We start from the raw sequence: 13,145 nt of genomic DNA, 5'->3' as shown, positions 1-13,145 counted from the left end.
TCCAGAGGATGTATATATGTGATATTAATGTAGGTGACATATATGTCATATATTCCATTTCTGTATGGGCCCCTCTTATCTCCGACAGGACGTGAACGCAGCATGTGTTCAGACAGCGGAGGCTGAGCAGCAGCAGCATCAGCATCAGGATGGACAGTTAGCAACTGGTCAACGTCTCTGCGTGAACACATCGTCCACGTGAAGGACAGGTGAGTAGCACACCGTCCCTCTGTGTGTTCTTCATCTCTGTGAGCGAGCGTGTCGTCATGTCGCTGAGTGTGCTGCTCGTTAGCAGCGGCAGCAGCGGCAGCGGCCGCCGTGCTGCAGCGCTACAGGTGCGGACAGGCTGCAGCTGCCGCTCCGCGTCCTTCACCGGAACAAGGTCTCAGTCAGAAAAGGTCACAGGATCCGGATCCTCCCGGTCCACTGAGCTGCTGCAGGAGAGGAGGGGTCAGCAATGTAGAACACACCGGCCTTTATTACCCCCCCCCCACCACCACCACCACACACACACACACACACACACACACACACACACACACACACACACACACACACACACACACACACACACACACACACACATACACACACACAGGGCCTGTGTTTTGATGCCACTTTCTAATGAGTTTATACGTTGTAATTTCGTTTAATCAATGTTTAATAAATCCTCTAATCATGCCTGATGATCAGTTATAAGTAATTAATAAGAGCAGCTTTTGGTTTGACAGCTATTCTGTGGTAAGTCTCTGGGTTCCACTTTACAATCAGACAACCCTTATAAAGGATTTATTAATGTTTTATAATCAGGTTAATAATTCAGTTAACACTTTATAGGTCATAAATAAACTATTATAAACAAGCTATAACCGTTTTCATACATTGATGCAGGATCACTATTTGGAAAGAGCAAGTTAATGATTATTACTCATTAATCTGTTGACTACCATTTAAAACTGGTAAATAAGCTTTATTATAAAGTGTGAAACATATCATCATTATTAATGAGTTACTATAAAGCTCCTTTCACCAGTTATAATTTTGGATAAAACCTAATTAATAACCTAGTTATAAATATTTATAAATCCTTTATAAGCAGATTCTGATTGGTTAATAAGTCATTTATTATTGTTAATAAGTCATTAATAGATAATTGTTATAATAATCCAGAGCAGAACGGACTCTGACTGATGACATCATCTTTATGTGTCCAGTTAGTGGTAACCAGTGACGACCTGCTTTATGATTGGTGCTAATTACAACCACAGGGATCAGCTGATGCAGAGTCAGTCTGATCAGGACGTCAAGAACAAGAGCTGATGAATAATCAATGCTCCGCTTGTCCTTCTCTTCCCTCAGTGAAGTCGTCCTCTCAGTGAACCACAGAGTGAGAAGAAGGATGGACTCCATCTCTATGATGGGCAACAGCCGGAGCCCTGTGTTCCTCACTTCCTCCTCCTCTCACTGCCCCTCTCACCATCCCCAGGCCTGCTTCCTGCCCAACGGCACCAAGAACGGCATCGGAGACGCGGGCGCCGCCTGTCAGCCGGCAGTGGCCATCCTGGGCTCCGGCGACTTCGCCAAGTGTCTGACGCTCCGCCTGCTGCGCTGTGGCTTCCATGTGGTGGTAGGCAGCCGCCACCCCAAACTGGCAGCCCAGTCGTTTCCTCACGTGGTGGACGTGACGCACCATGAGGACGCCGTGGGGAAGGCGAGCGTTGTGTTCCTGGCGATCCGCCGTGAGCACTACTCCGTCCTGTGGGACCTCAAACATCTACTGGAAGGTAACAACACAACAACACAACTACACAACTACACAGACACACTGAGAGCAGGTCACAGGATCCGGATCCTCCCAGTCCACCGAGCTGCTGCAGGAGAGGAGGTTCCTCCCGTCACACTCACTGTACAGTGATTGTAGAGGGAGTGATTTCATCACAGCCTGTGATGAGAGTGAACACCTGAACCTGAGCTGCAGGTAAAGTGGGTCTGAGTCACACTGAGGATCTTCAGTGTTAAAACCTCCGCTGAGCTTCAGATGTGTCTGCTCTCTGACAGTGTAGATCCACTGTGACAGGATGTATAGATATATCAGTATACACAGTGTGTAAGAGAGGACACATGAGGACCAGTGGGGACAGAGTCTGTCAGTGTGGACTCATTAGTTTTCTCTCTGGTTCTTTCTGTGTCTCAGACATTGATGCTAACAGCTGCAGCTCAAACATTTTGTATGAGGTTTAGATTGTATATATTAATGAATACTGCACTAATGATGCAGTCATCCTATAGACAGAGCAACATGAAGGTGATGGTGTAGTTCTGACTGGTGGCCGTACTGAAGCAGATCATACATATGTGATGACATGCTTTCATTTAAATACACTGACTGTTCATGCAGCAGCAGAGACTCCCTCAGACTCAGAGGTCTAATGTACAGCTGCACTTTAATGTATATTCAATGTATTAATCTACAGACTCGTATGTTTCCTACAGGAAAGATCCTGGTGGACGTGAGTAACAACAGGAGGGTGAACCAGTACCCAGAATCCAACGCTGAGTACCTGTCCTCCCTGCTGCCAGACTCCACCGTGGTCAAAGGCTTCAACGTCATCTCCGCCTGGGCCATGCAGCAGAGCTGCCCCAAGGATGCCAGCACACAGGTACACCCACACCTATCACACATACCTGACAACAACAACAACACAAAACAGTGTTAGGTCTGAGCTCTACCTCATGAGCTGGACACCAACTATGTGTTGAATTTTGGTTGTTTATCAATTTATTGGCTATCATAAATTAAGAAAATATTAATATTAAAAATATTAATATTAAATAATAACTTTAAAATTAATTAAAGTTCACGGGGCACCAGCCTAAACTAATAGGCAAAATAGCCAATATGGTTTTAGTCTCAAATTATTACCATTAATCTGGAACTCTGATTAACAATTAGCTTACTAACTATAACCAAACTGCCAAATCAACAGTAAGTTAAAGTTGAAGGATTGGAATTCTACAAAGTAGAGGTTGGCAATATTCACGCTTGTGCAACATTAAACACACCAGTAGTTATACTTAAAGGCATTTATTTACAATGGAGCAGAGTAAAACACAATGTCTGATCTAGTATATACAGGTGTGTGTATGTGTGTGTGTGTGTTTGTGTGTGTGTTTGTGAGGACACAAACAAAGGCAAGATGGCCGATTCAAAGTGGTCACTGTGACCACATGATCTGAACAAAGAAGACTACACAAGATGGCGGTAAACAAAGAAACTACTCAAATGGCCGCTGGACCACCTGGGTTGTGTGGAGGGAAGGTTGAGTTTCTTTGTTAGCCCTAGCTCATGTAATCTAAAGGTACCAGGTTAGAGGGGGGTGGTTAGCTTCATGCAGGTTCTAGAGCTGAGACTACTACTATGTGTGTGAACATACGGTACCTGATTAACTGTATGACTGACCACAACCAAGCAAACATTACAACAACAAGACATCAATCAACAAGTACATTAACAAAGTTAAGACTTCTGCTGCTTAGTTCAATGCTGTGCGGTGCTATGCTGTGCTGGGGAAAGGTTAGGCCCAGTCAGTTAACGTTACCCAGTCCTTGGAAACCAGCAAAGAGGTCCTCTCCAGTGTTTGGTGTTAAAGTCCAGTTGAGTTAGGAGATTTCCTGGTGAGTAAAGTCCTGTCTGGCTGTGTTTACTTTTGCAGTTATCGCCTTTGTTTCTCCTCACAGAGTTAGCTGTTCCATGCTAACTCTGCTACAGACTCCTGTTGCTTGGAAAACCAGCTGGCCTTGTGTCGTAGCTGCTGATTCTGAAGAGAACTTGGTTCACTCACAGTTGTGACGGCCTCCTGCCTCTAGGGCCTGCTGTTGGGTTTTGTGTTGGTTTCTTTTGTGTTGTGTTGTCTTGTCCTTTCCTACAGGTCGTAGGTGGGGCTTGCCACACCTGGGTGGACCTGGCCAGTCCACAGGATATAAAAGCCGGCATTACTCCTCACACGTTCTCTGACCTGCATGACTATGGGTCCTACCTGGCACGGCTGCACGACTGCGCCCGCGATCCCTCGGCGCCTTGTGTTTGGTTTAGTTAATTTATTTGTTAGTTTAGTTAGTGTTTGACTATGGTCCAATTTCCTACTTTTATATTGTTTGTAATAAAATCATGTTGCTTTTGCTATGGAAACCGTACGTCTCCTCGTTTTTGTCATGGCTTTGAGCCAGGTCGTGACACAGTTAATCCGAAGCAGGTCGCTGCTGTTGAGTAGAAGAGAGTTTGCAGGCTGCTGGTAGCGGGCTGGCGAGAAAGCTGGTTTCTCAGGTAGCAGGGCTGACCTGGGCTCGGACCTTGTTGCCCTTTGAAAAACTGAAAGGAGAGAGCTGGAGCTGCTCTCCAGAGCAAGCCAAAGGAGAAGAGAGCGAGAAGAGGGCCAGAGATCTGGTTTTGTTTGGTGACACCCTTGGGGGTCACATGTCACACGCTGACCCACACTGGCTGGCCAGTAAGGTCCGTGGGGGGAAGGGTCGTCCCCAGGTGTGAACGGTGAGGAACTGTGGAGTGTGAGTTCCTTTGTCCAGTGGAGCAAAGAAACATTTGGTCTCTTGAATGATGGAGTCCCAACAACAGTAACAACAACAACAACAGTAACAACAACAACAGTAACAGTAACAACAACAGTATCAACAACAACAACAGTAACAACAGCAACACAAGTAACAGTAAAAACAAAAACAGTAACAACAACAGTAGTAGCAACACCAGTAACAGTAGCAACACCAGTAACAGTAACAAAAACAGTAACAACAACAACAGTAACAGTAACAACAACAGTATCAACAACAACAACAGTAACAACAGCAACACAAGTAACAGTAAAAACAAAAACAGTAACAACAACAGTAGTAGCAACACCAGTAACAGTAGCAACACCAGTAACAGTAACAAAAACAGTAACAACAACAACAGTAACAGTAACAACAACAGTATCAACAACAACAACAGTAACAACAGCAACAACAGTAACAACAGCAACAACAGTAACAACAACAGTACCAACAACAACAGTAACAACAGTAACACAAGTAACAGTAAAAACAAAAACAGTAACAACAACAGTAGTAGCAACACCAGTAACAGTAACAAAAACAGTAACAACAACAACAACAACAGTAGTAGCAACAACAACAGTAACAACAACAGTAGTAGCAACAACAGTAACAGTAACAACAACAGTAACAGCAACAACAGTAACAGCAACAACAACAGTAACAACAACAATAACAACAACAGTAACAGCAACAACAGTAACAACAACAGTAACAGCAACAGCAACAACAGTAACAGCAACAACAGTAGCAACAACAGTAACAACAACAGTAACAGCAACAACAGTAACAGTAACAGTAACAGCAACAACAGTAGCAACAACAGGTACAACAACAGTAACAGCAACAACAGTAACAGCAACAGCAACAGCAACAACAGTAACAGCAACAACAGTAACAGCAACAACAACAGTAACAGCAACAACAGTAACAGCAACAGTAACAGCAACAACAGTAGCAACAACAGTTACAACAACAGTAACAGCAACAACAGTAACAGCAGTAACAGTAACAACAGTAACAACAACAGTAACAACAACAGTAACAGCAACAACAGTAACAGCAACAACAGTTACAGCAACAACAACAGTAACAACAACAGTAACAGCAACAACAGTAACAGCAGTAACAGTAACAACAGTAACAACAACAGTAACAACAACAGTAACAGCAACAGCAACAACAGTAACAGCAACAACAGTAACAGCAACAACAACAGTAACAACAACAGTAACAATAACAACAGTAACAATAACAACAGTAACAACAACAGTAACAATAACAACAGTAACAACAACAACAGTAACAACAACAACAGAGAACCTGACTGTTCTACCTGACTGTTCTACCTGACTTTTCTCTACCAGACAGTTCTACCTGACTGTTCTCTACCTGACTGTTCTACATGACTGTTCTACCTGACTTTTCTCTACCTGACTGTTCTACCTGACTGTTGTCTACCTGACTGTTGTCTACCTGACTGTTCTCTAACTGACTGTTCTACCTGACTGTTCTACCTCTACCTGATTGTTCTCTACCTGACTGTTCTACCTGACTGTTCTACCTGACTGTTCCCTACCTGACTGTTCTACCGGACTTTTCTCTACCAGACAGTTCTACCTGACTGTTCTCTACCTGACTGTTCTACCTGACTTTTTCTACCTGACTGTTTTACCTGACTGTTTTCTACCTGATTGTTCTCTACCTGACTGTTCTCTACAGGATTGTTCTCTACCTGACAGTTCTCTACCTGACTGTTCTCTACAGGATTGTTCTCTACCTGACTGTTCTACCTGACTTTTTCTACCTGACTGTTTTACCTGACTGTTTTCTACCTGATTGTTCTCTACCTGACTGTGCTCTACCTGATGTTCTCTCCCTGACTGTTCTACCTGACTGTTCTACCTGACTGTTGTCTACCTGACTGTTCTACCTGACTGTTCTCTACAGGATTGTTCTCTACCTGACAGTTCTCTACCTGACTGTTCTCTACCTAACTGACTGTTCTACCTGACTGTTCTCCACCTGACTGTTCTCTACCTGACTGTTCTCTACCTGACTGTTTTCTACCTGATTGTTCTTTACCTGACTGTTCTACATGACTGTTCTACCTGACTGTGCTCTACCTGATTGTTCTCTACCTGACTGTTCTACCTGACTGTTCTACCTGACTGTTCTACCTGACTGTTCTCTACCTGACTGTTCTACCTGACTGTTCTCTACCTGACTGTTCTACCTGACTGTTTCTACCTGACTGTTCTACCTGACAGTTCTCTATGTGACTGTTCTCTACAGGATTGTTCTCAACCTGACTGTTCTACCTGACTGTTCTCTACCTGACCGTTCTCTACGTGACTGTTCTACCTGACAGTTCTCTACCTGACTGTTTCTACCTGACTGTTCTCTACCTGACTGTTTCTACCTGACTGTTCTCTACCTGACTGTTCTACCTGACTGTTCTCTACCTGACTGTTCTACCTGACTGTTCTATCTGACTGTTCTACCTGACTGTTCTCTACCTGACTGTTCTACCTGTGCCTGAAGGTACAGGTAGAGGACACCTGTGTGTGTTTAATCTGAACCAACAGGTGTTCAGCCTTTTTCACAGATGAGACTTTAATACATCACGGGGCACAACGTGCAGTGTGTCGCCATGGTTACATGTTGACACACAACTGTACATCTCTGCTGGACCAAATTATGCTGCAGCTGTGAACTCCATCACTACCTGTTGTCGGGCAATAACTGACACACCTGAAATCCTACCGGTCTTCCCCTACACCAAAACACAACTGCTCTGGATCAACCCTGGATTAACTCTGAGGTTACATTCTGTGTTGTCTTAGATTCAGATCTGTGCTTCAGGTCCCACCTCAACAGGGTGATGAAAGTCTTAGAAACAGCTAAAGTGCGACTCTAAACCCAGAACCAGAACCGAGAGGAGAGACCACGTCAGTCCAGTTTAACTTCCTGTTACAGTTAGAACTAGCCTCCTCCTTAAACACAAAGACCTGAATGGGACAGAGCTACATCACTAACTCCCTGGTTCACTACAGACCTGAGAGAACACTGAGGTCCAGGTCCAGCAGCAGCTGCAGGAGAACCAGCCCAGAGTACATCACCTCCAGATACCACCGAAGAAGAAGCTCACCGAGTGTTTTTAAAAGACAGATAAAACCTCATCTCTTCACCTCAACTTTAACCTGCTCTCACTCTCCTGATACAAGATCTAATTCACACTGCTGCACTTCTGTAATAATAATAGTGATAATGATGATAATCTTTGTTTTGATCTTATTTGTATTATTATCAGGTGGGTTTAATTTTCCATTTTATCTTCCATTAATTATGACCATGATGATTATCTGTCCCAGTTTGTATGTTAATTTCACTTTCAGCTGCATTTCTTGTATGAACAAATAAAGTTAAATATTATGATTATTTATTTTTACCTGATGAAGCAGCAGTGTGTTTTCAGAAACGCTCTAGAGAAGACTGACATTCATTTAGGGAGGAAATCAAACTGAACGCTTTAGAGGAGAATTATTTTTGTTGTGTACAGAGGGAAATAAAATTGACTGTCTGAAGGTTTAAAGGGAAATATTCTATATTTTTATCACTGTCAACAAACCTTTCCCCCTGTATGCAGGTGTTCATCTGCAGTGATTCTGTGGAGGCCCGGCAGCAGATCATGGAGCTGGCCCGTCAGCTCAGCTTCCAGCCTGTGGACATGGGGACTCTGTCTTCTTCGCGGGACATTGAGAACATGCCACTGCAGTTATTTCCTGGCTGGAAGGGCCCCGTCCTCGCAGCCGTGGCCCTCTCCATCTTCTTTTTTGCTTACTCTTTTGTACGAGACATCATCCACCCGTACGTGAAATACAAGCAGAGTGACTTCTACAAGATCCCCATAGAGATGGTGAACCGGACTCTGCCCACTGTTGCCATCACCCTCCTGGCTCTGGTGTACCTGGCGGGGCAGCTGGCCGCCGCCCACCAGCTCTACTACGGCACCAAGTACAGGCACTTCCCTCACTGGCTGGAGGGCTGGCTGCAGAGCCGCAAACAGATGGGTCTGCTCAGCTTCTTCCTGGCTGCGGTGCACGTCCTCTACAGCCTCTGTCTGCCCATGAGGAGGTCTGAGAGGTACCTGCTGCTCAACACCGCCTACCAGCAGGTCAGTGGGGCGGAGGGAACGACATGAGGTCCACACAGACGCTCACACATTTCAACTTCCACCACACGAAGCTGAGGAATATGATCAGTGTCAGTCTGTTATCTGTTAGAGAGAGTTCAGGCTTCCTCAGTGTCACTTCCTTTAACTTCAACTTTAACAGTCAAAAGAACCTTTCCTTCAATCCATGTGTTTATATAAACTGTTATCACCTAAAGTGTCCCAGTGCAATACGTCCTGCATAGAGTCAAAACACATAAAAGAAAATATATCATGTCATAAAATAAATCATAAATGATGTGAGCAGATGACAACATGAATATATTTTATGGCAGTTAAACTGTCAGCAGAGGGAGACCTTCCAGTAAGTTCAGGTGGACACAGCTTCTTATCGTCACAGGGATGTTGCCAGGTTTGATACTGTTGTACCTGAATGATACTAAAACAAAACCTGCTCTCACAGACTGGATCTGGCATCCCACACTAAAGCTAGGGATGCTGCACATGAGTATCAGGCAGATGGATCTGCTGTTGTTCCAGCACATAACTCTCCCTAAAACCTCAAATCATCATGTTTCCTCTTCTCTTTGTGCACAGGAAGACAGGTTAGCCGGGTTAGCTCCAATGCTACCTGTCTTTATGCTAAGATAGGCTAACTACATACACTCTGCAGTAAACTGACCTCATGAGAGCTTCAAGGTGAGTCCAGCTTTATTTGTGAGGTGATAAAAATGTAGTTTTGAACACCATCAGTGCTTCATGTTCCTGAATGAATGTGTTTAACCAGATCTGAGACAGGTCGTATTGTTCAGGCTCGACAGAGCTGAAGCAGCTGACCTGTGTCCCAGCCTCCTCCTGCAGGTGACAGGTGACAGGTGATGACTGTGGTGACTCCGGTGTGTCTGCAGGTCCACGCTAATGTGGAGAACGCCTGGAACGAGGAGGAGGTGTGGAGGGTGGAGATGTACGTCTCCTTTGGGATCATGAGTCTGGGGCTCTTGTCCCTCCTGGCCATCACCTCCATCCCCTCCGTCCACAGCACGCTCAACTGGAGGGAGTTCAGCTTCATACAGGTACACACACACACACCAGAGGCTGACACTGTCTGTGTGTTCTGCAGCTTGAGTTGAGGTGGACTGAACATCTGACTGAGTTATGACTCTGGCAGGAAGGAGAATGTTTTTGATGCCATCAGCTCCACAGGTTTGTTTAAGAACCTGAACCTCCTCTCAGAGCTGTGTTTCTGCCTGGAACTGCTGAGCATGTTGGCCATGGTGTAGGTGACGCTCAGCCACTTTATTTCTCCACGTGAGGAAATAAAATCTCCACAGGTCACATGATCAGGTTGAAAATCATCTACATTTTTAAGAGCTTGAAGATCTGATCACTAAAGAGTCTGTCATGTAGAGAGCTGATAGAAACTAATGGTCACAGTTTCCATATTGACCTTTAAGGTGTATTGATTGATTTCCAAACGTCAATCATACACTGAGGAACACACAGGAAAACATTCCACCTTAAAAGGCGGTAGCTGCCGGCAGCCTCTGAGCTGCTCAGATGGTTCATCAGTAAAAACATCTTTTCATTCATCCTTCACTCTCTGACAGTTTCTGTATCTGTGATGCTTTTACACAGAAACATGACAGAGTCGTCTGTTACACCTGGACAGAAAGCTAGCTTAGCCTAGTCTGTTAGCTTAGCTACGTTTTCATAGCCTAGCCGGTTAGCTTAGCTTCTCTTCTGAAGAGGTGTTTCCAATGTGGTTTCATTTGCTCGACACAAGTCAGTAAATGAAAACGTAATAATATATATATACAGTATATATTTATCATACTGGACGTACACCTTAATATATACCTGCATAGTCTTAATTCATATACATCCTAATGTTCATAAAGCTTAATGAACCTGTTCATACAGTCAGTCTGACATCTGATCATGTGATCACTGTTCACTGCTCTGTGTAAACTTGTCGCCGTAGCAACAGTGGTTACATAACCATAGAAACAAGCCACAACTTAACTGTGCCCGTGCACGCATGTGCGCACGTCATAGGTGTGCTCTGGTACTTGGACAAATGGCACTACACCTCTGGTGTTAGCGAGTGCTCAAATCTGCAATAACTGGGGCGTCGTGGTCTAAGCAGGCGCCCCATGTGTAGAGGCTACAGTCCTCGCTGCAGTCGGCCCCGGTTCGAGTCCCGCATCAGACGGCCTTTGCTGCATGTCATTCCCCCTCTCTCTGCCTCCCCATTTCCTGTCTCTCTACTGTCCTGTCCATTAAAGGCATAAAAAAGCCCAAAAAAATATACTTTAAAAAAAAAAAAAAAATCTGCAATAACTAACCTGTACTTGTTTTTAGAACAGCAGCAGACACCTGTCCCCTACATCTCTCCCTTCACACCCCCCTGTACCTGTCCTGTTCGCCCTGGGGAGGGACACCTCAGAGATATAACAGTAAACAGTGTCTCATGGGAATGCAGCAGTGTAGCTGGAGTTGTGTGTCTGACCTGCTCCCTGTCTTTGCTCTAGTCCACTCTGGGCTACATCGCCCTGCTCATCGCCACCCTCCACGGCCTGCTGTTCGGCTGGAAGCGAGCCTTCGAGGAGGAGGCCTACCGTTTCTACCTGCCCCCCAGCTTCGTGGTGGCCCTGGCCCTGCCGGTGTGCGTCATCCTGGGCAAAGTGCTGATGCTGCTCCCCTGTGTCGCCCGCAAGCTCCATCGGATCCGGCGGGGCCAGGACAGCAGTCAGTACCGCTGCCAGCGCCTGGAGCCGGTGGGCTCGGCCGCCCACGTCTCACCTGAGAGAGTCACCATCATGTGATCGTCATGTGATCTGTCTTCACTGGGACGTCCACATACTCAGCCATGAGCCATGCTGTTTATTAAAGCTAATGAAGACTTGTCACTGAAAGGACAAATGACTGTTTGTTCTTGTGAACAGTGTCTGTCTCATGTCACCTGTCCACCTGTCCACCTGTGTATCGACTCCTCACTGTAACTATGATCTGCTGTTATGTCACAGCTGTTTGCCCAGACTGAGTTTGGACACATCATATATCACATACACATGTCAAACTGAATATTATTGTCAATATGCTCCAAATAATTTACCAATAATTCATCAGTACTTTGCTCTGACAGACATTACTCTGAGTGTTGCTTATTACTTTACATAAATCATATTTTATTCCACTTAGCTTGTAAAAACAGGAGGATAACTGTCTGAGAGAATAACCCCAGTGATGTCATAGTGATGTCACAGAGGGTGGAGACTACAGATTTATGTGCAACAGAAAACCTGGGGAATAGACCATATACACACAGCGGCCATTTTCCTCTGACGTCACACTGAGGGCGGGAAGTCTTGAACACTTTAATGTCTCTGAATGAATCCTGTGAGTCGTCGTTGTTTACTTCACCTTCTTTTGACCACATTGATTAATGGACAGATGAGTTCTCCAGGTGCTAAAGGTGGGGACAGGCCCACACTGGAAACACTGTAAGCTAATGCTAGGCTAGCAAACAGGAAGTTTACAAATAACATAAATGTCAGAGTTAGCGCTTCTAAAGTTGTCAGATGACACATGAATCCACTGGTTAAACATGAACTAACGTTGTCTGGTTTCATAATCAACCTGCATCAATGATACAGTCACATGACAGAGGAGCTTCACTGCTAACCTCACCAGGTGAAGAGCTAGCAGGGTGGCTAATGCCACTTGGCTAGCTTGATTCCATCCAGTGTTTCACTTCCAGACTGAACTAAACATGTCTGAGCTCTGTGTTGATGTTTCAGAATGAATTCATTTCTCTCGTCTTGTATCACGCAGCTCTGTCAAACAGTAATTATAGCTAAGAAGTGGTATGCTAACGTTAGCTGTAGCTAATGGTTTATCAAATATGTGGTTTTACCTTGAGATATGAGTCGACTTCTCATCAGGTTTCTGTTGCTCATCGATCGAACAGAAACAATCAGTCAGAATCTCTGTTGATGTGACGTCAGGTGAATGTGGTCTCGTGATGAAAAGGTGCTGCTGAGTAGTTCGTGAGCAGACGTTTTGTCTGTTGATTCTGCAGTTTGACGGTGTTATGTTTTCTGTCATGTGACTGTCCCAGTGAACACTGTATCTGATGGGTGACAGGGAGTGAAGCTGTTGTTAAAAATGAATTAGTTTGTCTCTGTAAACACAGTCACATGACCCGGTCCTCCTCAGTGTGTTAGATGTGTGTGAATCTCCATCAGCTCAGCAGGGTGTAACATCTGGGCTGATGTGAGTCCGTTCAATGTGACCTGTCGTCTTCATTATGTGACAGAGATGCTGCTGTTTCCTGATCAGTGAACACTTAATTCTCTGTAAC

The 13,145-nt window shown here is 44.9% G+C and overlaps 1 protein-coding gene across 1 annotated transcript; it reads left to right on the top strand.

Annotated features, from left to right (window-relative positions):
* Positions 1 to 1,411: 1,411 nt before the first annotated feature.
* steap2 (STEAP2 metalloreductase) lies at positions 1,412 to 11,607 on the top strand. The gene is made up of 5 exons (XM_022766772.1): positions 1,412 to 1,784; positions 2,494 to 2,660; positions 8,258 to 8,785; positions 9,691 to 9,855; positions 11,314 to 11,607. Exons 1-5 carry the CDS (start codon positions 1,415 to 1,417, stop codon positions 11,605 to 11,607), a joined length of 1,524 nt encoding a protein of 507 aa, XP_022622493.1. The 5' UTR covers positions 1,412 to 1,414.
* The last annotated feature ends 1,538 nt before the right edge of the window (positions 11,608 to 13,145 follow it).

Source organism: Seriola dumerili, unplaced genomic scaffold (genome assembly GCF_002260705.1).
Source record: "Seriola dumerili isolate Sdu_G_001 unplaced genomic scaffold, Sdu_1.0 BDQW01001040.1, whole genome shotgun sequence".
Classification (NCBI taxonomy): domain Eukaryota; kingdom Metazoa; phylum Chordata; class Actinopteri; order Carangiformes; family Carangidae; genus Seriola; species Seriola dumerili.
The sequence above is the reverse complement of the archived record's forward strand: the minus strand, read 5'-3'. Positions and strand labels throughout refer to the sequence as shown.

Bases quoted from the DNA above. Each gene is read 5' to 3' on its own strand.
- steap2 (XM_022766772.1), top strand. From the start codon at position 1,415: ATGATGGGCAACAGCCGGAGCCCTGTGTTCCTCACTTCCTCCTCCTCT. The intron at 8,786-9,690 runs GTCAGTGGGGCG...GTGTGTCTGCAG, and splicing joins TCAACACCGCCTACCAGCAG to GTCCACGCTAATGTGGAGAA. The intron at 9,856-11,313 runs GTACACACACAC...TCTTTGCTCTAG, and splicing joins GGGAGTTCAGCTTCATACAG to TCCACTCTGGGCTACATCGC.